The sequence below is a fragment of the Podarcis filfolensis genome, assembly GCF_964270895.1.
Source record: "Podarcis filfolensis genome assembly, chromosome: 2".
NCBI lineage: Eukaryota > Metazoa > Chordata > Lepidosauria > Squamata > Lacertidae > Podarcis > Podarcis filfolensis.
The window spans coordinates 62,661,830-62,682,409 of NC_139605.1; the positions used below are offsets into that span (position 1 = coordinate 62,661,830).

Consider the following 20,580-nt stretch of genomic DNA (forward strand, 5'->3'; position numbering starts at 1 on the left):
TGATAATGCACACATTTAAATGAGTGCCTAAGCTGGGCTTTGTTTCAGGAAGCGTTTAAGAAAGGAGCATTTGGGTTAACGTGAGAACAATGGATTCAATACAATGGATTCAATACATAACCCAACATATGTCCCCAAGTTCACTGCTCCCCATAAGATTTCTAGGTGAAACACCACCACAATTTCCTACAGACAATAACTCTGTCCTTTAGATGTCCTTTTGACTTCAATATTGCAGGCTTAATTCACCCATCTCGAGCTCTCATCCAGGCAGAAGACAAAAGGATGAATCATCTTCTTGCCTTTCTGGCCCATCATTTATGCCTTCCTGGACCATCTTCACTTCCACTGAGACCCATACCTGAATATCACAGGTTATATGTGGCCTGGGGAGAGGCGTGGCTTAGGGAGAGTCCCAGACAAGGAAGCCTGTAAGACCACATTTAGCCCATGGGCCTATGCTTCTCCATCCCTGCATTAAGCAATTTGCTTATGGCATTGGAAGGCTGCTGCTTTGCTATGTGGAGGTCCAATTACTGTGATTATTCAAGTTGCCAAATTCCATGTGGGTACCACAAGGGAAAACCCACACTGATTCTAGTTGTGTCCCAACCTTTTCTCCTAGGAGAAAGCTTTAAAAAACAAATCCAAAAAAAAGAATTCCTCTGTGCAACATCTTCATTCATTCATTTTCTTTTCAGAGAGTGGCTATGTGCATTTGTCCACCATGCAGAACAGAAGCCAAGAGACAAATTTGCACAGCAGCCTGAACCTGCACGTGCTCATTGAGGCTTATCCTAGACCTCACACACAGAGATGGACATACATGAACCCATCAAGGAGCTCCCAGAATTTCACACTCAATATGGAAATGACTTCTGGCAACAACAGGTAAGAAATAATGTGCCTCCTCCTAAATGATTTTCCAAACTATAAATTAATTGCACGAGGGATGCACAGAACTCCTCCATTGGCCAAGCTTGCTGGGGCTGATGAGAGTTGTAGCTCTATCATCTCGAGGACCAAAAGTTTCCCACACTTGATCTAAGGTATGATATGAGCAATGCCCTCTTTCTTGCTTCTACATAGACTATTTATGAAATCTAACAACACCTGTCCATAAATAATGCAAAATTATCTCTGGTCTCTATTTGAGAGGCTTCCATTCTGATTGCTTCTGAAAGGACCCTACCCTGTGCATTTGTTCTTTTTTTGTGAAAGGTACAACAATACGCTCAAACTGAACAGGATGGAGGAAAAGAATGGTGGAATATACACATTTTTTGTAGATAATGGTGAAGCCAACGCATCCATCACCTTCAACATCTCAGTGAAAAGTAAGTGTTCTATCCACCACAGTTCTTCCAATGTTATGTCTACGTTGAGAAGGAACAGCAGAACACTCAGTCTCAACCAACAAGCTAAAGTGAAGGATGCAGGTGACCTTTCTGCTCTTCCTGTAAGCAAATGTGATGTTGTAGCTATAACAATAAAATACACCGAAAGGAATTGTGATTGCAGTGATACAACCACATACACTCAAAGCAGCCCCCAAGAATAGATCAAGTGATCGAGAGTGAAGTATAATTGCCAGAAGTGGCCTTTCCTAGTGGGAATTGGAATAATCCACACCAAAAGGAAAATATTGACTGTGCTTTTGCTTGGATAAAGTGGTGACCAGCTACAGAATAGATTGGCTCCAAAGGCCACATCTGAGACTCTGGTATAGAATCATGGAATTGCAGAGTTGGAAGGGACCCTGCAACTGTCGAACCTCCTGCAATGCAGGAATCTCATCTGAAGCATCCATGACAGATGATCTTCCAACCTCTGCTTTAAAACCTCTTGTGGAGGTGAGTCTACCACCTTCTGAGAGAGTTTGTTCCACTGTCGACAGCTCTTACTGTCAGAAAGTTCTTCCTGACGTTTAGTCAGAATCTCGTAACTTGAATCCATTGGTTCCTATCCTTCTGGAACAGAAGAAAACAATCTTGCTCTCTCTTCCTTGTGATGGCCCTTTAGATATTTGAAGATGGCTATCATATCTCTTTTCAAATCTCTCTCATTCTCCTCAACATACCAACTTCCTCAACTGTTCCTCTTAAGGCTTGTTTTCCAGACCCTTTTATCATCTTGGTCGCCCTCATCTGCACATGTTCCTACTTGTTAATATCCTTCTGATTGTGGTGCCAGGTTTGGTGTGGCCAAAATAAAACATGGAGTGTATTCTAAGTACACTGCATAAGCAGGGCTTATTGTAAATGTTAGAAGGTTCTATTAGTTACCTTGCTCTGGACACTATATTTCTGCTAACACAGCCTAGAATAGCATTTTGTTGTTGCTGCTGCTGCCTCACACTGTTAACTCATGTTAAGCTTGTGGTCTACTGAGACCTCTAGATTCTTTCCCCATGTACTACTGGCAAGCCAGGTGTGTCCCCCACCTTATATTTGTGCAGCTGGTTATTCTTGCCTAATTTTAAAACCTCACACATTACCCTTACATGTTATCCACTTTCCCATCCGCCAAGTTTCACTAGATATTATTTCATGATGCAGTTTCTCATGTTGCCTATGTTAAGCATGGGGTAGAAAATGAAGACTGCATATGCATCATATATTTAAAGCACCCCCCTCCAAGTATCCTGGGAATGGTAGTTTAGGTAAAAAGATAAAGGACCCCTGGACGGTTAAGTCCAGTTGAATTGGACTATGGGGTGTGGCGCTCATCTCCGCTTTCAGGCCGAGGGAGCTGGCGTTTGTCCGCAGGCAGCTTTTCCAGGTCATGTGTATAACAAATGGCTGCTATACCTAACAGCTCTTTTGCTTTTGCTATTCAGCTCCCCCTACAGCTAAACTGATGGACAACAGCTCTGGCAGCCTTTGGTGCGAAGCCAGTGGTTATCCTGCTCCACACATTGAGTGGTATAAATTGCCTCGCAATCTTCATCCAGACAGGTGAGATAAGTTATAGCATTCCCTACAGTTTCCAGAAGTAGCACTACTGAGTTCACTAGGGAAGTTTTTAATCTTTCATCTTTTATTGTGTTTTTAAAAATCCTGTTGGAAGCTACCCAGAATGGGGAGCTGGGGAGGCTCGGCCAGATGGGCAGGGTATAAGTAATAAATTATTATTATTATTTATTGGGTCTGTCCCAAGTAAATGCTGCACTGATCCTAAGGTCAAAGGCCTGGCAGTCCAGTGAATCTACCTGAACACAGCTCAATCCTTCATAGAGCAGAATTTAGAAGCTGATAAATAAAGTAACAGATAAAGCAGACAAAATTCTGTGAACATATGGGGTCACGAAGAGTCGGACACAACTAAATGACTAAACAACAACATTAATATCTCCATCATCTTTGGCTGTCCGGCAGATGTGACCAAGGTGGAATGCTGCTTATGAAAGACACCAGTCCAGAGATAATGCATGAAATTCCCTTCGGAAGAGTAACATCAAAGAGCACTCTCAAAATTGATGAGATGCTGGACAACGTGACATACTGCTGCCTAGCAGTTAATAACATGGGGAATGGATCCAGTTTCGGTCCATTGGTTCGGTACATAGGTGAGACAAATCTGAGCATCTTGTTCACTAAGAACTAGCTTTTTACCTTTCATCTCACTAAATCCTGGTTGTGGCTGCATTTATGCTAATATAAAGGGGTCTCCTATGTGATTCTGTCCCTTGGGGTTGGCCTGGCACCAGCATTGTACATCGTTTGGCCCCAGGCCTTTCCCCTCTGACAGGCATTTCAAGTACCTCTGGAACAGATGGCTGGATTTGCTGCTTGATAATTCCACTGTTTTAATTTAATGTGCTTTGTCATTTTTTAATTGTATTCTTGTTATCTGAGATCATCTATATTGGAGCATGGGAAGGAAATTACATAAAGAAACAAGCAAGCAAACGTCAGAAATGTTGTGCAAGTGTGCGCACCTATACACCCATACACACTCATTCTGCCTGAGCTGGAGCAAGTCACAGGACTTTGGATGTGGCAGTGGTTCTGCTGCCCCTTTTTCACTCTGCTGCTCCTAGTCAGGGAGTGGGATTGCTCTGTAAATCAGCTTTGCTATCACTGGGTATCTGTGCCTTTGTTTTATATAGCAAAGCAGGGAGGAAGCCAGGTATCTCTCTTGCTCTACTGTTATGTTTGATCTCATGAATGGTTCTCATGAATGTTCAGGAATGACTGATGCACTACAAACTTTTATTTTTTTCCCCTCCCACAGCATCTGAACCCCTGAGCGAACTCCCCAAACCAATTCTTATTGCATGTGCTGGGACGATGTTTTTCCTGCTTCTGTGTATCATCTTCCTAGTCTACAAGTATAAACAGGTCAGATGGGTGTTCGTGGTCTCTGTGTGGAAAGAAAAGTAGACAGGGAAGAGGTCCAGAGGTTGAAAGCAGCTCTACTGCTGTAACTCTTCATGTCTAAAATGGCTCTCTCTCAAAATGCGGTACAGGAGAAGACCCTGCTGAGGGAAAGATTTTTTAAACCTTAGTGTCATAGTGGCATAAAAATAATCCAAGCTAAATTGTGAAGGGGCATATTGACCCAATTAAACCAAACTACAGCCTTCAAACCCACCCAAATTTAACAAAACCGCATCCTTAATCAAACTGGGACTGTATGCCATGTGTTTGATTTTAGTATGGAGGCCTCATTTAGTAAAATTCATGGGCCTCTTCAAACTTATAACAGTCGCAACATCTATGGAGAAGGCTGCTGGGAGTTTAGCAGGCCAATCCTATGTATGTCTAGTTGACATTTAAGACCTACTAAATTCAGTGAGACTTATTTTCCAGATAATATGTTGAAGTGCTAAAATGCTATTGAACAATGCTTTTCTGATGCATGGATCATTTTTCCTTGCAGAAACCAAAGTACCAAGTCCGTTGGAAGATCATTGAGGCCTGTGAGGGAAACAATTACACTTTTATTGATCCCACCCAGCTTCCTTACAATGAGAAGTGGGAATTTCCCAGGAACAACCTGCAATTTGGTGAGGAGCAATCTTTGTACACTTGCTCTGGTAGTAGAAAGTCATCCTGTTTATCTACATTTGTGGACGATCCAAATTATTGAATACACAGCAGTTGCATAATACTATCCTGCCTATATGAAGGACTGCACAATTTCCCCCCTCATAATTCTTGGGATTTTGCAGAATGAGCAAAATGGCATTCCATGGCAGCTACTGACTGATAGGTCTCAATGAAAAGATCAGAAAAATCAGAAGCAGAGAAATCAGGGCTACAAATAACAAAGAAATGACATTGAGCTGTGCAAGGCACAGAAACTGCTCCTGTTGTTGACTGCAAACCTTCTCATAGCCTGCTGTGGCTTATTGAACTTTAGGAGATATTACTTGTCTGCTCTCAAGGATATGTGCATGTGGGACAGACAGGGACACACACGCACACACAATGATCACTGAATCAGTATCAAAAATCCTCCTCCTGATTCTGTTATGCTTCTAAACACCATGTTTGCTTTCATAGGAAAGACCCTTGGAGCTGGAGCTTTTGGAAAGGTGGTTGAGGCCACTGCTTTTGGACTTGGGAAGGAAGATTCTGTCCTGAAGGTGGCTGTGAAAATGCTTAAATGTAAGTGCTGGTTAAAGCAGTTCTTCGCCAGTGCTCACTAGCTAATAATCATTCTAAAGGCCTGCAAATTGAAAACCAGCTCCAGCATTGGAATAAATTGGGGGTGATGTAAGTAAGGAGCAAGAAGCAAGAAGCAAGTCCTTCTCATGATACTATCTGTATATTTCTATTTAAGTACTGGACATACTGATCCTAGGTGACTAGCTGGGATGGGGGGGTATCAATTCAATGTGCATTTATAGGTGAACTTAACCTAATACATACTCTATGAAGCAATGTGAAACACAGCCACTTTTTGAAGTGTGCACTTATCTTAATTTTGCAATGCAGTTCTCCAGCCAAGTAATGTACACAAAAGTGATTATATTCTATGTATATGCATATAAATGCATATATTAATGAAAACAACATACAAAAATGCATTATATTATGGAAACCTGCCTTGCAAAAGAAGAGTATACATTAGGCAAAGTTGCTTTTGAAAAATGTGTGTACAACAGGAGAAATTTGCACAAAAACGCTGTGCATTTTCACAAGAACCTGCATAAGAGTTTGCATACAAGTAGTTTCATTTCTGGTTTCAGCAACAGCACATACTGATGAGCAAGAAGCCCTCATGTCAGAACTGAAGATCATGAGCCATTTAGGTCACCATGACAACATCGTCAACCTGCTGGGAGCATGTACACATGGAGGTAAGAAGCGGTCCCTGGCGCCACTACAGTCCCCTCCATTCTCGTTTCTATGGTTTCATTCTTTTCAGCAACATTTCCCCATAATGGAAGAGTCATAGATTTTCAAGTCAGTATCACAATCATGACAAGAATAAACATTTCTGCTTTGAGAATGCTGGCTATTAAGACCTTAAGGGTTACAATACACAGTCTGTAGGAAATTAGAAGTGGCCTGAATTTACAGGAACTATATTTAGTTGGGATGGAGTGGCGGGAGGTAGACCTCATTTCACAATAGGTGTGCTATTCTCACTTTTTAATCTGCCATCATAGTGCTGCTTCAGACTACTTTCTCTTCGTCCTATTTCACCTGTTTCTGGTTTCATACCTGTCATTCCAACACCTGAGAGTGGAACTACACATTCAGTAAAATCATGATGTGTAGTTTTTGCTATGCTGTACCACTTTGGCTTGCAGGTAGAGGAACACATGCTTGAATTTTCCTGGTATAAAAGAATTTCAAAGAGATTTTTAAAGCAAAAAAAACATGCATGTCAGAGTGTTACATGAAGCTTCTCCAGGTGGCTTTCTCCAGGGAATCATTTTACACGAACAGAGCATTCAGTTTCCCCTTCCCTCTCTGAAATAGTGCTGTCCAGCAAGAACCATGTCACGTGATTCTACTGATTACATAACTTGCCTTTGAGAGCAAAACTACACTTTACATTCCAGTTAGGAATTACTTTCCCCTGCTTGGTTTTCTGTTGTTGTTTTTTAAGCCCAGGTCAGTCTTGATAAACCACAATCCAGTCACAATCTGACTGCAGGAAAAGCAAGAGATAGTGTTGCTTAGCCCTTTCTCTTGTGAGACCTTTCTGCTCATAATTCCTTCATCCAAGATGCTTGTCTACCTGCAGAAAAAAAGGCAGCTTAAATAGGTAATTTTGAGTGGTAAAGAAATCTGGAGGGAATGGGGTGATGCACATCCTGCTTTGCGTTAAAAACAATGTGGAAGCCCTGTGTGGCGCTGCTACAAAAACCAACATCCTTTAAACTGAAATAGTTAGTGTTGATCAGTCAGACTAAGCTGCTACCTAGCAGAAACAGAGTACAATGATGCCATTTTCTGATCAGGTTTATTTTTTTCTTTTTCAGGCCCTGTATTTGTCATCACTGAGTATTGTCCTTATGGGGACTTGCTGAATTTCCTGCGAAAGAAAGCAGAGTGTCTCATAATCCAGGATTTAACATTTGAGTCTTCTCTTGATAACATGGCAGCAGACTATAAGAATATGTACCTTGGGAAGAAATACGTCCGGAGGTAAGAATCCAAACCAGTACAGATTCAACAGAGGGCTAAAACCCAACAGAATTAGGGCAAATTTCCAACCTAGCATACCTTTACAATACAGTCCTCATCTGAGAAGTCAATGAGAGCAAGAGTAATTTTGCTAAGCTTTCATGACTGGGTTTGTACACAAGGTAATTAGCTCATGTTTCATATAGTGTGAGAGATAGTGGCTACATGATCTGAGCATTTCATTCTAGGAACCAGACAAAATGGCCAAGGGCCTCACATGTTTCTGTCCAATGGAATGGCCTACTCTATCTTTAAAAGGGCTTTGTGGCATGAAGGAAGTTGACCAGAAGCTTTATTTACAGATGGGAAGAGCTGGTACCCACATTCTTCAGCACCTTCCATCCCACATACGACTGCTCTCCCTTCTTGAAATGCCACAACACACATTTATATTTCTTGAGATAAGCTCAAGAAATATAGTGTTTCTTAGAAAGAGACAAATTGATGCCTCGTGCCAGGATGCCTGCCAATCCTTCTTATTTTTCGCTTACATTCATGGGATTTGCCCCACCCTAAACAAATTCCTCAAACACTTACACCATTTCAAATAATGACATACTTAATATTATTAGCAATGTGTTAATATGCGAGGAAGTCCCTACAGCATTTTTTAAAGGACACTGAGAAAGCATTTGATAGAGTTGAGAAGCCCCATTTGAAGTTTTTAATAGATTTGGGGGGGCAGTTTGTTATCCGACTTTAAAGTTTTAATGCTGCATCTAAAGCTAAGTTCATGATGATAGCCAGCATCAATTGGACTGGAACTTAAAATTACAGATTTGCACCTTTAGCGCTCCTCCATTATCTACATGATCTCTTATTCAGGATGCTAGATTTGATGCAGAGATTAGATTGTTAATAATTTTTTCTTTTTCTGTTTCCATTGATGCAGTGACAGTGGAATCGGTACCCAGTGTTTGGACAGTTATTTGGAAATGAAACCAGTAACAGCATCAGGCTCTATGCCACCAAACGGTAAATAAGCAAGGAATGATGCTTTCAATTATTATTTCCAGAGGAGGTAGTTCCTGCTGCTGAGGTTTTCAGTTTTTGCCAGTATTTTTATATGATGGTTTGTTTATTACATTAAAATAATAATAATAATAACAGAAGTGAGCTCAATGTAGCATCTCCTTTCTTTTCACAATAGCCCTTACAGGTTGGACTGAGAGATGTATAAAAATATCTGCTGACACCATCCAACATTGGCACATTTGTGTATTATCCCTGTGTTCATTGCATCCTAAACTAGACTTTGATTGTCCACTATTACAGCTGCCTGAATGTGCATAGTTTTCAGGATCACGACCCTTACAGCAACATATTGTGCCAAAATTCAAATAAATTAGCCAGAATGTGAATTATTATGGGGAACTACATTTTTAGATATGCAGCTTTTCATTAATCACCATGAAATCCTGTAAGGACAGATTCTAATTTTATTTATTAAATTTGCGATTCTAAATGCAGAATTTGAACACCAATTAACAGAATGATACATTGCTTTTTGTAACTGGAACTCAGCTCCCATGTACAAAGATCACATGAGCAGCATTGCTAAGCACATCTATGTGTATAAAATAGGAATTGCAGCTCTTGCATGGAAAATAAATGCAAACAAATGCTCAGTCCATTCATATTTCCCACTTCAGTATAATCTGCAACCACAACTACATACATTATTACACAGGTTAGCATCATAAATGACATGTGCATAAATTTTGTACCGAACAAAGCAGTCCTATTAGTTGTAGGGACTGGGAACAGCTTGCACATATAATCCAATTGTATTGAACAAATAGAACTGGGCCACTAATTCTCTTCCTACTAGCAGACTTCCAGTTCAATCATAGTCAAAAGCAAGCTCATCCGAGTTCAGTGGGACTTAAATCTTAGGAAAGTGTTACAACCTTCATTGTACACTGGAAGTTTCAAATTCAAGTGATTGCTCTTTCCTTTCTCAAGATGCTTAACTGTTAACCATGGTTCCGTGTTATTGTTCCCATTTCTAGACTTTATTCATCTCCCTATATTGGAGATATGGTTCAGTTAGCTTGAACATTGACTTCATCCTGTGGTAGAGTTGCCCTTTGTTGATTACCATGAGTTTTCCCCATTCCAGGGAGGAGCTCAGTGTCAGGAGAGGACATGGACGGCCATCCTCTCGACCTGTATGACTTGCTGCATTTCTCCAACCAGGTGGCCCAAGGAATGGCTTTTCTTGCTTCAAAAAACGTGAGTGCACACTCCCCTGAACATATTTCTTTAGAAAATATTTTCAGGATCAGTTATTCAGAAACCAAGGCGTCATTTTCCATTACTATGCAGGAAACTGACTTGCATACCAAACAAAAGGCCTTGGCCCAACTTTTACTCTACATATGTGCAGCAGTTGGAACCCCACCCTGCTCTGTACATAAGTATATCCTGCATGCTACCCTTGAATAATGAAGCATAGCGCTGAAGCCTGAAAGAAACAAAAGAACACCCCAAAGACTAAGGCTTAGTTCTCAGTGAGGTGATAAGCCTGTGTCAAGGCTGTACCATTTCATACCGTTGGTAGGGGTTCACATGATTGAATGTTTCTCTATTAAAATAAATCCCATATAACGCCCACCCAGTGACTAAAAAAACACCAACTTACTAGTATGGCAGGGAGAAGGCTAAGTTCCCTTTCCCCCAGCAGCTAGTTTTCTGTGTGGAAGGTTGTTGTGAACATGGAGGAACACTCAAATGTGTGAGGTAGTCTGAAGTGTTTCTTAAATTAAGAACCTGCTTTTGTACAAGAGAAATTTATTATTACAGCATCTTAAATATATTATTATTATTTTGCATTTTTAATGAATTCCATATCAAACAAAACTTAAAACTAAAACGATGCTAACAGAAGAGGATCTCTAAAGTAAATAAGAAGTGGCTTTGTTAACATAGCAAAGAATTCTTCCTTAACTGACTTCCCCTCCCCTTTCCATGGTTCCTCTTATCTCTTTTTCTCGCGTTGTCTTGGTTCACCCTGTCTATCACAACTACTTTTGTAAACTTAGGTTATTTCTTACACTGCTGGAACTCTTACCATCCTGCTAAGCTGATTGTTTAATTATAATACTTTTCCATATAGGCAATTAACAGTATCCAGTCCTCCTTAAATACTTATGGCTTTTGATAGAAAGGAATCCAGGTGTATGTGTATATCTCCCTATATGGTGAGGAACCATTTCTCTGCCCAGGGCTGATTTCTCATGGGGATCATCTGTCAGAAGGGAAAGATGCTGGCAAGTGGGGCACTCCTTCCCCTTTGATTTCCCCTCCTTGCCCCTTGCATGAAATTAGGGGAGGGAATTGGTGCTTCCTACCCCAATCTGTACCTGTGTATACATATGGATCCTGTACAATAACATGAACTCTATTTTTCAGCTTGTTCAGTCCCCTCTTCTCCAACCAGCAGAAGTATTACCATTTTTAAACATATTTTTCTATCTGAATGTTCACATTTGTTTAGTGGTTTGAGCCCAAAGCTATAGATTTACAAGATTTAGGGTGTTCTTTATGCCTCCCATTCCAGGAATAAGGAACTGAAAGTGACGGTTGGGGCTTCTGAGCCACCATGTTATAAATATAATTAGTGAGCGCAATCTCACTGGCTGCTCATCACAGCACAGATTGTACTGTGCTGCAGACACAGGCTTCCACAAAAGGGTACCTCCCTACCTTTTAAGCTTGTACAGCAAGGAGATTGTGTAAGAGCTATAGACTCCATATGTGGCATTCTATAGCTTGAAAAGGTTTTACAACCATTACAAAATTAATGCTGTTGGAGTGTTTAACCTTGACATTACAGGAAAGGGAAACATGGCCTATAATTATCCAATTACCTGGATGCCCTGAGCACTAAGACTGTTTTAACCTAAATCAGTGCAAATGATTATCAAGGCTGATTCAGGCATGACTACTTTTGTAGTGGCTTAATGAAATGGTTAGTTTTGTCAGGTTCTCTATTCTTTGTGGAGGTGGCAGCACAGTCTCACAACCAGTCTTTTACATGCTGTGTCCAAAGTACGGTGTCTTCCTACCTGTATCACCAATGGCTGGAAGCTCATACTAACTATTGGAGTTCCATAGGAGACCAGTGGAGTGAGAATAAGAAAGCTAAAACAAATACTCTAGCCCACCTGTCTCCAAGCCTTAAGATATTTTTGGCAACAGCTCCCATCAGCCATGGCTGTTGACTGTGCTGACTGGAGCTTATGGAAGTTGTAGATCAAAACATCTGGATGACGTGAAAGCAACTGTAGCCCAGATGTCTGCATCATGCTGCTGGTCACCAGGAGGAACAGGCACAAGCACAAATTGGGTTGAGTCCATCATGCTCAACCTGTATTTCTCTATGGCCGTATGTTGAAATAAGTCAGGAAGATCAAGAAAAACTGATATGCCATTTCTCGCCCTTGCTATCTGTTTAATCTAGTGCATCCACAGAGATTTGGCAGCAAGAAATGTGCTAGTGGCTGATGGACGAGTAGCCAAGATCTGCGACTTTGGCCTGGCCAGAGACATCATGAATGATGCTAACTATGTTGTTAAAGGCAATGTAAGTAACGGGAGTGGCAAATGTGCACTGGGTACACAGGAAACTGATTTACAGTCAGACCATTGATTCCTCTATTGCTGACAGTAGCTTTCTGGGGTTTTGAACACTGATCTCTTCCGCCCTCACCTGGAAACGTTGGGGTCACAAACATGGGAAATTTTTGAGCGTGTGTTTTCTTTGTCAGTGAGAAAAGTGCTGCTGCATGTAAATTCTGGCAGAGGCTACTGAGCAAAATATGGTGGAAAGCAGTGGCACAATATCTGTATATCACAGGCTGTTTCCTCTCTAAATATTTTTTAATTCCAGGCTCGCCTGCCAGTGAAGTGGATGGCACCCGAGAGCATCTTTGAATGTGTCTACACAGTGCAGAGTGATGTGTGGTCTTACGGCATCCTTCTCTGGGAGATATTCTCCCTAGGTAGGCAATGATGCATTTGTCCATCCCCAATTTTCTGTATGGAAAGGGTTTAGATCAGAAATGGGGCTTGGGAGAAAACATAATTTGAAAATTGGGTCACTACTGACTGTAGCGCTGATTCTTCAACGCCATACATTGCCATAAGAAACCTCAGGCCTTTGGAGAAAAGTCATACTAGACTACTTAAAAGTTTGGCTGGCACCAGAAATCGGGGGATGACCTCAGGTACTTAACAGGGCCCAGATCCATAGAGAGCCAATGCCATCATCTTGGCTTTCACTTGATGTAGGGTCTGCCCTAGTCAGAGGCACTACATGCTACAGTACTTCTGACTTTTGCAGCAGAGTACCAAAATCGCTTCAATAACCCAAAGGCCTCTAGAGTTACACACCTACTCCGACTTTTCCTCCCTACTCACCAGCTATTGCTTCAGCACTCCCACACAGTTAGGGAGTTCATGTAGGAGTGCCTTCAGCCTCTTAGGTCTTGACCTAAGAATTAGGAGTCAGTTTGTAGGAAAGCAACATGAGAACTGCATGGTGACCGTAGAGTGTTGTGCATCTTCTTATCACTATAGGCAGGAGCCCCTATCCTGGCATGAAAGTGAACAGCAAGTTTTACAGCCTGGTAAAACAAGGATACCATATGGGCAGACCTGAGTTTGCACCAGAGGATATGTAAGTAAACAGATTTCAGAAATCTCTACTGTAACTGGGCGACAAACACAAGCATTACAAGGAAGCGACGGAAGTTCATTCCAGAGTGTCACTGACATTTTCTGTGATGAGCATACTGCATGTTGCTGCTGTAATTCCACCAAGGTGTTTCAGATGCATTTCACAGCTCACAAAGTTGTGTTTGGTGACAGGCCAAGATTTAGGCACTTTAGTAACAAACATTCTTCTAGCCACATGAGAACTGCTTACCTGTGACTGGACTGCATGCACTGGCAGAATGTCAGAAGTTACCCAACCATGTGGGCAGGGCTCCTTCAAGTGCTCCTCTTAAGGCTTAGTTTCCAGAGCCTTGATTAGGTTGGTTGCCCTTCTCTGCACACATTCCAGCTTGTAAACATCCTTCTTAAATTGTGGTGCCCAGAATTGGGCACAGTATTCCAGGTGTGGTCTGCCCAAGGCAGAATAGAGTGGTATTATTACTTCCCTTGACCTGGACGCTATACTTGTTTTGATGCAGCCTGGAATAGCATTAGCTTTTTTTGCTGCTACATCACACTGTTGACTCATGTTAAGCTTGCGGTCCACCAAGACCCCTAGATCCTTTTCACATGTATTGCTAGTAAGACAGGTGTCCCCCTTCCTATATTTGTGCATCTGGTTCTTCCTGCCTAGGTGCAGAACCTTACCTTTGTCCCTATTGAAATTCATTTTGTTAGCTTCCGCCCAGTTCTCTAATCTGTTAAGGTCATTTTGAATTCTGATTCTGTCTTCTGCGGCATTAGCTACCCCTCCCAGTTTGGTATCATCTGCAAATTTGATGAGCATCCCCTCAATTCCTTCATCCAAGGCATTTATAAAGATGCTGAACAACAATGGACCCAGGACAGCACCTTGTGGCACCCCACTTGTCACTTTTTTCCAGGATGACGAGGAACCATTAATGAGTACTCTTTGGGTTTGGTCAGTCAACCAGCTACAAATCCACCTAACAGTTACCACATTTTGCTAGCTTCCTTTGCAAGAATATCATGGGGGACTTTGTCAAAAGCCTTACTGAAATCCACAGCATTTCCCTGATCCACCAAGTTTGTAATTCCACCAAAAAAAGAAATCAGATTGGTCTGGCATGACTTATTTTTGAGAAAGCCATGCTGGGCCTTAGTAATCACAGCATCCTTTTCTAAACGCTCACAGACCGACAGCTGAATTATTTGTTCTCTGGTATTGATGTCCAGCTCACCAGTTGGTAGTTACCTGGGCCTTCCTTTCCCCCTTTTTTGAAGATGGGGACAACATTTGCCCGCCTCCAGTCTGTAGGGACCTCACCTGTTCTCCAAGAATTCTCAAAGATAATAGATAAAGGCTCTGAAATTACATCCGCAAGCTCCTTTAGTACCCTTGGATGCAGTTCATCAGGCCCTGGAGATTTGAAGTCATTTAAAGTACAGTGGTACTCGGGTTACAAACGCTTCAGGTCACATACGCTTCAGGTTACAGACTCCACTAACCCAGAAATAGTACCTCGGGTTAAGAACTTTGTTTCAGGATGAGAACAGAAATTGTGCAGCGGCAGTAGGAGGCCCCATTAGCTAAAGTGGTGCTTCGGGTTAAGAACAGTTTCAGGTTAAGAACAGACCTCCAAAACGAATTGAGTTCTTAACCCGAAGTACCACTGTAGTTAGGTGTTTCCTTAATATCTCTTTTCCTATCTTGGGCAGCAGCTCCCTCCTTACAACATTTATTCTGTTGTCACCAGGTCAGGCATCATTATAGGATCTGCATTTAGCCCTTGGGAATGATCACAGACTTGTAATTATTTCAGTGCTTTTACACAGAATACCACAAGTTGCTGCTGAATGGGTAATACACAGATTCCTCCCCACCTCAATCCAGGTACAACATCATGACTGCATGCTGGAACATGGAGCCCACTCAGCGGCCAACCTTCAGTCAGATTTCCACTTTCCTTCAGAAGCAACTGGATACCAGTAAGGAACAGGTGAGATGCTAAAATTACTAGTAAAAAAGCAAGGTGAAGGCAGTTCATACCTGAATGATCAGTTTCTTTAGTAACTGTGTCTTTCCTTATATTTTCACATAAATGCATTTGTATTACGTCTGGTAGAAACTGCACCCCCTAAAAATATTCTGGGATTTCTCATACTATTTCATTATTTGCAGAACATTTGTTACCCCTCCTCCCCTTCCCCTCAAGGCATAGATGGCACTATATAAATTACACTGGCCACAGTATATAATCCAATTCCCACCCAGATTAGATTTAACCCATTGACCTAATTGGTCAGGGATAAGGATCTTGTGGTCCTCCATTAATTGCTGGACTACCACTCCCAGTATCCCTGAGCACTGGCCACATTGGAGTCCAGCAACATCTGGAGAGCTGCAAGCTACCCATCTCTGATTTAGCCATCCTACAGTCATAAAATCATAGAGTTGGGACCACATGGGTAATCTAATCCAATCCTCTGCAATGCGGGAATCTTTTGCCCAACATTGGGCTTAAACCCACAACCCTGAGATTAAAAGTCTCATGCTCTGCCGACTGAGCTATCCCAGCAGGATGTCAAGACTGGCATCAAAGAGCAGAACAGGGGTGAGGAATAGGATGCAGCCAGACGACCACATCCATAAGAAGTGGCCCAATCCCCTCTGAGTGACTCTGTCAAGTGGGCAGGGCCACCCATTTGTGAGTCCCTTTACATCTTATGTCAGGGGACTGAAACTCCCTTTCACTTGCGGCTTGCTGGGGGAGGGGGTTGGGGGGTTGGGCAAGTTTCCTACAAGTCCAGGAAAAGTGGGCACGCCAATCTCAGAGTCTGCCAGGTCTAATCAGGTCTGTGAGAGAGGTTCCCCAGCTCCGTAGCAGAGTTCCCACATTGCTGAACATACACTAAAATGGCACTTGTTGCTGGCAAAATCAAAAGGGGATTAATGCCGTGTTCAGGTGTTTGGAAACCATAATACATGAGAAGCTGTAGAAAGCTGCTGTCTCCCAGTGACCATTGCAGTCACCTTCCAAGTCATGGACGGCAACTTTGTGAAGTGGGGGGGTCCTTCCTTCATGGAGGGCTTCCCACACATTTTTAAAGCCTGGTTTCCCAGATGCATGGGGCCCAGGAGGCTCCCTGCTCCACAAGGTTACCTTTCATGAGTCTTAAGGTGACTGGAATATTGACAGGGAGGTAGAGCCTAGCACACTCACCTCCTTAGTTGTTAGCAGGCTTTCCAAATGGCTGAAGAGGGATCAAGAGGCATCAAATTGTTTAGGAGCTTCTGTTTTATTTATTTTAAATGCTGTATTTTCCTGAATGCAATTGTTAAGAAGGCTTTCTCTTCAGATTATATACTCCAAGCACTAAAGTTTGTGGGTTTTCCCCCCCCTTGCTGTGAAGGGTTACACCAACTTACCAGCCAGCACAGAAGAAGACAGCGGATGTGAGCCTTCCAGCTATTGTGAAGATGAATCTTGTGACACTGGAGAGAGCATCCAACCCCTTCTGAACAGCAACAATTACCAGTTCTGTTAAAGGGTATACAACTGCACCCAACTTCTTGGTTCGATTTCAACTGAAATGTAGTTCTCACGCAGCTATCCCTCTGGGAGCATTTCATACCAGAAAGCCAGATGTATCTGGTGGGCACTGCACTGGCAGCAGACTTCAAGACATGAAGCATTGCCGGCCATTACACATCTCTCCCCCCCCCCCCCCCGCTACTTGTAACTGGTTTCCAATTTTTATCGAGCTTAGCTTAGAGCATGCAGGAATCTTGGGCAGAATCATCGTATAAAGTCAGCAGATTGCCATAGCCTACTACGCACCAGTCTTCATATAAGTGTGCTTGTAAGAGTGAGAGAGTGGGGAATGTGGACTTTAAAACCAAGTTTTCTATATCTCGTGTACCGTTCACTGCTCATCCATCAGTATATGAGTTTAGAATGGACTCCTTTCCCTATCTTGACTTCTTCCTGGGAAGGAATGCCACCTTGATAAGATTAGTCAAAAGCAAATGGACAGATCCTATCCAATTTGACTCTGGCTCAGGGATTTTGCAATGGTCAGGGTGGGAAAAGAATCATAACCATTCCCCATCTGTGAAGTCACATCTCAAGAGGGGAAATGACCTTAGCTGGAAGAAAGGTTCTCTATTTCTCCACAGATAAGAACTTCAAACAAGAAAGTAACAGCAACTCTTTCTCTCACTTGGGATTACCATTGTACCATGTGCTAATCGAGCAAACAAAAATTTAAGTATTAAACTGTGATTTTTAGTAGTATAACCAATCTATTAGCAAAGCTTTAGATTTAAAACACATTACTAATGAGTGACTTACAGTGCAGTTCTATACGTGTCTATGCAGCTGTAATCAAGTTCCATGGGGCTTACTCCCAGGTAAGTCGATACAGGATTGCAACCTCTCTTGCTCAACTGATTTAAATGACTGTTTTTTGTTTTGGAGACATCAATATGTGAAAATTTAGTGCCACAAAATATGTGAAAATTTAGTGTCACAAAAAAGGAAGGGAGGGTATTTTGGCCAAGCCTTAGTCAATATTGTTTAATATTGGACCCAGAGATAATCGCAGCCATCATTGTAGCTGAATGTTTGATCACTTAACCAGTTTTTATAGTTTTTAGAAACTGGTAATTTTTATTTGCCAATTTTTGGTTAATGGAGAGAAAACTCACAAGGCTTAATTCATTCTTACTTGGCAATTCAAATGAAACAAGAAGCCAAAAGGAGCAATAAGCTAGGGAATGTACTACATTAGGAATAATTTGCAACAGTATTAGAAAGCAAGTTATTAAATCTGTGATAGCAAGCATTGAAATAATAGAAACAATGTGAATGGCTTGGCATGCAACAGATCAACAAGACAGGAAATGACCTAGAATAGTACCTAAAATCCCATTGATTTTAATGCGAGAGTTAAAAAATTGTGAAATGTTCTCCTTTAGGAAAGACTGGGTTTTATTAGCGACTGGAACGTACCAGTAGCTCATGAAGTCCCTACATTTACTACACTAAAAAAGATATACCAAGAGCTCAGGCCACAAGTTTCAATATAAGGAATAGTTCCTACTCGAGAGTTGAAAAGAAAAACGTGTATATTCTGCTAAGAATAACAATTTGAAGCTGATAGTAAATTTAAACACAACGTGTAAGTACGATAGTTTTAAGTAAATTTAAACACAACGTGTAAGTACGATAGTTTTAAGGTAAAACGTTTAAGTACAGGAATAATGTAGTTTCAAATATGCAGTGATATAGTATAGAGGTACATGAAATACCAGTACACAACAATTATTTTGTACAAGTCTCAATGGCAGTCAAAAGGAGTCCATATTATATAGAATCAGAATAAGGAATAAAGAATCAAATAGGGCCGAAAAGAAGTATCCGGAGTGTGAATCAGATGTACGACTCAGTAGTGGTGACCAGGACAGGGCCCTGTTTCGGAGTAAACGCCTTCTTCAGCTAGGTTTTTTGAGGACTATAAATCTGTTGGAAGTCTGTATCATTTAATTCTTTTATGTTTCTTTTTCGACATGCGTCTTAGATAATGGAATGCTCCCAAGTTTTCTTGCGTTTCTCTGAGCGTACTTACACGTTGTGTTTAAATTTACTATCAGCTTCAAATTGTTATTCTTAGCAGAATATACACGTTTTTCTTTTCAACTCTCGAGTAGGAACTATTCCTTATATTGAAACTTGTGGCCTGAGCTCTTGATATATCTTTTTTAGTGTACCTACATTTACTACAGCAAACACAAATCACCATTGCTGGAGGCTTTGTCCTTAGGGACAAACAATATTAGTAAAATTAGAGAAATTAGAAAACAAAGCAAAATTAGAGTTCTCCAATCTTTGCATCTAAAACTTTGTCTGAGTTTCTAACATCATATATATAATGGGCATTGCAGCAATGTTTATTGAGGCAAACACTCAGCTCGACTGGTTGTAATCAATTGTTTTATTTTTCTGAATTTTATCACTCTTTGGCATTGTTGCTCTGTAGTTTATAACACTGAGATTTTATTGCATTTGTGTTAATATGTAAGCTGCCCTGGGCGTTTTACACTGCAGGGTGGCATTAATGTGCTAAAATAAATTGTTGCAATGTATTAGTTTTTGGGTTACAAACGGGTAAGCAAATCTCAGGCAATTTTATATTAAGACTACTGACGTTTGATTTTTTTTCTGAAATATGAAAACAATAAATATTGTTAACCTGCTGCAGAATGGATGGGCAGTCTCATCTGAAGTATCTAACTCACATTCTCCAATAAGTCAACTGTAGCAAATGTGAATTTTTACTGCTTCCGTACACAAATTGTCACAACTGTTTTTTGTATTACTTTGTTATTTTTACATACACTGCAGTTTTAAAAACCAAAACTAGAAAGGAGCAGCTTCATAATGGTTTTCATAATATTTTGCAAGCCACTGATTTGAGTTTTATGTAAAGGTTACTAGCTTTGCTAAGCAGCTATCTTTGAAGCCTTGTGTAAATGAAAAAGGAGCATCTCTTTTACTGGATAAGAACTAGCCAGACAGTTTTCCAGCACAAACTACCACCATTCAGTTGCTGCAAGATTGCTTTTAAATAGTAAACTGCTATGTGTTGAGTTTCCAAATGAAACCATTCTTCCAAGTACATAAATTAGTATGTTCACATTTAACTCTCATTCAAAATAAAACAATTTGATTAAGCAAAGTAATTAGAACTCTTTAGTTGTTTACTTTTTTCCTAGGTGACAATACAATTTCTTCTATAAGGGCATTTTTAAATAATGTGTAATAAATAATAATAATAAAATAAGTGAGTTTGAGAATAGTTCTGATAGACTAAAAAAAAAACATGCCTCAGGTAATGTACTTACTTATGAACCATGTAAAGTACAGGTTTGTTTAAAGACAAAGCAGGCACACAAATGCCCAATTCTATGAGATTCTGCACTAATTGAGCATTACCTAAAGCTTTAGTTAACGTCCCCTTGCTGATACCATCCAGTTAGAAATCTATCTCTTCTCTCTGGTGTCCAATTAAACTGTTCTTTCTTCTTATTGGACATCAACTACAAAGAAGGCTGCTCTCTCTTTCTTTTTCAAGTCTCCCAGCTACAAAATGATAGGAGGGCCGAAGCAGACAACATGGGGGAGAGTGAAGAGAAACTTGGGACTATGTTAACACTGAAAATCTGCCCTGAAGGTGATTCAAGAAA

General features: G+C 41.0%; 1 protein-coding gene across 3 annotated transcripts in view; it reads left to right on the forward strand.

Moving 5' to 3' along the window:
* Positions 1–20,076, forward strand: part of CSF1R (colony stimulating factor 1 receptor) — a 36,114-nt gene extending 16,038 nt beyond the window's left edge. The window contains exons 7-23 of one of the 3 annotated variants that reach the window (XM_083594606.1): positions 702–891; positions 1,222–1,337; positions 2,840–2,957; positions 3,378–3,568; positions 4,237–4,343; positions 4,885–5,011; positions 5,511–5,615; positions 6,200–6,310; positions 7,445–7,610; positions 8,542–8,624; positions 9,772–9,884; positions 12,115–12,237; positions 12,544–12,655; positions 13,233–13,332; positions 15,226–15,331; positions 16,746–18,599; positions 19,120–20,076. In XM_083594606.1, the coding sequence (XP_083450732.1) occupies positions 702–891; positions 1,222–1,337; positions 2,840–2,957; positions 3,378–3,568; positions 4,237–4,343; positions 4,885–5,011; positions 5,511–5,615; positions 6,200–6,310; positions 7,445–7,610; positions 8,542–8,624; positions 9,772–9,884; positions 12,115–12,237; positions 12,544–12,655; positions 13,233–13,332; positions 15,226–15,331; positions 16,746–16,880 (2,003 nt within the window). In that variant the 3' untranslated portion in view covers positions 16,881–18,599; positions 19,120–20,076. Of the gene's footprint in view, positions 1–701; positions 892–1,221; positions 1,338–2,839; positions 2,958–3,377; positions 3,569–4,236; positions 4,344–4,884; positions 5,012–5,510; positions 5,616–6,199; positions 6,311–7,444; positions 7,611–8,541; positions 8,625–9,771; positions 9,885–12,114; positions 12,238–12,543; positions 12,656–13,232; positions 13,333–15,225; positions 15,332–16,745; positions 18,600–18,933 lie in introns of all 3 variants that reach the window. The other 2 variants (XM_083594604.1, XM_083594605.1) reach the window with 2 other exon arrangements.
* Positions 20,077–20,580: the final 504 nt, after the last annotated feature.